General features: G+C 42.6%; 1 protein-coding gene across 1 annotated transcript in view; it reads left to right on the forward strand.

Annotated features, from left to right (window-relative positions):
* LOC113805224 (C-type lectin BML-1) overlaps positions 1 to 2,500 on the forward strand; it is an 8,230-nt gene that overhangs the window by 4,790 nt on the left and 940 nt on the right. The window contains exons 3-4 of the mRNA XM_070143251.1: positions 738 to 915; positions 1,901 to 2,003. Of these exons, the coding sequence (XP_069999352.1) occupies positions 738 to 915; positions 1,901 to 2,003 (281 nt within the window). The remainder of the gene's footprint in view (positions 1 to 737; positions 916 to 1,900; positions 2,004 to 2,500) is intronic.

Here is a 2,500-nt window from a genome sequence, read left to right on the forward strand (position 1 = left end):
AACACAGAATAACAGCCATAACAACACAGAATAACAGCCATAACAACACAGAATAACAGCCATAACAACACAGAATAACAGCCATAACAACACAGAATAACAGGCATAACAACACAGAATAACAGGCATAACAACACAGAATAACAGGCATAACAACACAGAATAACAGCCATAACAACACAGAATAACAGCCATAGCAACACAGAATAACAGCCATAACAACACGGAATAACAGCCATAACACAGAATAACAGCCATAACAACACAGAATAACACCCATAACAACACGGAATAACAGCCATAACAACACAAAATAACAGCCATAACACAGAATAACACCCATAACAACACGGAATAACAGCCATAACACAGAATAACACCCATAACAACACAGAATAACACCCATAACAACACAGAATAACAGCCATAACACAGAATAACACCCATAACACAGAAAAACAGCCATACCACAGAATAACACCCATAACAACACAGAATAACACCCATAGCAACACACAATAACAGCCATAACAACACGGAATAACACCCACAACAACACAGAATAACAGGCATAACAACACAAAATAACAGCCATAATAACACGGAATAACAGCCATAATACAGAATAACACCTATAACAACACAGAATAACAGCCATAACACGGAATAACAGCCATAACAACACAGTATAACAGCCATAACAACACGGAATAACACCCTCGCCCTTCTCCCGCCAGGCTGTGCACGGCAACCACGGGGGAAGCCAATACCACTACTCCTGGCGGGTTGACGGAGGCCGCAAGTACACCCACGGAGGCGCCACGGGATACTGCAGGGGCCTCGGAGGCTCATGGCGGCCGGTCAGCATCGAAGACGGAAGCGAGAGCAGCTTCATCAACGGAGTCATCGGCGGAGGTAGGCAGCGGACCTTCCACTTCCCCCTCCTCCTCTCTTTTCCTCCACCCCCTCCTTCTTCCCCTCCCTCTCCCCCTTCCACCTTTTCCTCTATCCCCCTATTTCTTCCCCTTCCCCATACGATCTTTGGGGAACTGTTTTATTTTCTAGATTCTTTTAATATTCCGTTTGTATTTATTAACTTCGATTTTCTATTATTTTCGTTGTGAGGAGTTTTATTCTATTGTATTCGTTATCGTATTTTTTGTAGTTTCATTGTCATTTTTTTCTGTCAATGTATTCAGGGTTTATTTCAACTCTATTTATATCACATATTTTTTCATGGTTGATTTAATTCAATTTTTTGTGTTATAATTATTCAAAACTATGTGTCATTGCGACATATACCCCGCCCTTTGTATCTTCAGTGTAGGATATTATCATTCTCTCTCGTTATCTATCTCTCTCCCTCCGTCTATTTCTCTACTCTTCCTTCCTTTCGTCGCTCCCTCCTTCCATCTATTCGTCCGTCCTTGCTTCATTTCGTCCCTCCATCTCCACTCCCATCCTCCAACTCTTCCTCCTTCCTTCAATCATTCTATTCTTCCGCCCTTCCTCCCTCTTTTCCTCTCTCCTCCCTCCCACCCTCTTTTTCTCACCTACCTCTCCCTCTTCCTCTCCCCTTCCTCCCTCTCTTCCTATCTTCTCCCTCCCTCCCTTTATTCCTTTCCCCCCTCCCTCCCTCCCTACCTCTCTTCCTTTCCCTTCCCTCCCTCTCTTCCTTTCCCCTCCCTCTTCCTCTCCCCTCCCTCCCTCTCTTCCTCTCCCTGTCTCCCTCCCTCTCTTCCTCTCCTCTCCTCCTACTCCCTCCCTTTCTTCCTCTCCCCTCCCTCCCTCCCTCCCTCTGTCCCCTCCCTCCCTCCCTCCCTCCCTCCCCTCCCCTCCCCTCCCCTCCCTCCCTCCTCTCCCTCCCTCGACTCTAACACCACGCTTCCTCGACCCACAGAGGGCCAAGCCTACATCTGGACTAGCGGCACCAAGCGAGGCAACGGCTGGGTTTGGGGCACTGGGTCTCCCGTTTCCAACATCAACTGGTCCCGCACTGGATTGTAAGTTCATTTTTTTTATTTTTATATCTCTTTTGAATTTTTTTTTGTCAGTTGATTATTTAAAACTTTCCGAAGCGTTAAGAGCTCACTTTAAGATCACTTTAAGATTAAGATCACTGGCGGCGAATAGCTTGTTTGGATTATAATATTGTAAAGTAATTAGAATGAGAATCTATCAATAAATGTCTCATAAATAGAAAATAACAGTGGATATTATCTGCATAAATTAAGTGATTGAGAATAAATGAAGTTATTTGACATGATTCAGATGAATCGAAGAAAATGTAATTATTTCCTTCTATACATCGACATATCATTACATATTGTCTTTCTAATATTCACTTGATATTCTCAACAAAACGTTTAGCGCTCCGATATTTATTTCTTTATCTTAAATTTATCAAACTTCTTGAGTTTTCTTATTATTATTTTATTTAAAGCCAATGATGTAATGCTCCAATATTTATTTTCTTTGTTTTTCTTTTCCTTTCTTTTTT

Source organism: Penaeus vannamei, chromosome 30 (assembly GCF_042767895.1).
Source record: "Penaeus vannamei isolate JL-2024 chromosome 30, ASM4276789v1, whole genome shotgun sequence".
In the NCBI taxonomy this organism is placed as follows: Eukaryota; Metazoa; Arthropoda; class Malacostraca; order Decapoda; family Penaeidae; genus Penaeus; species Penaeus vannamei.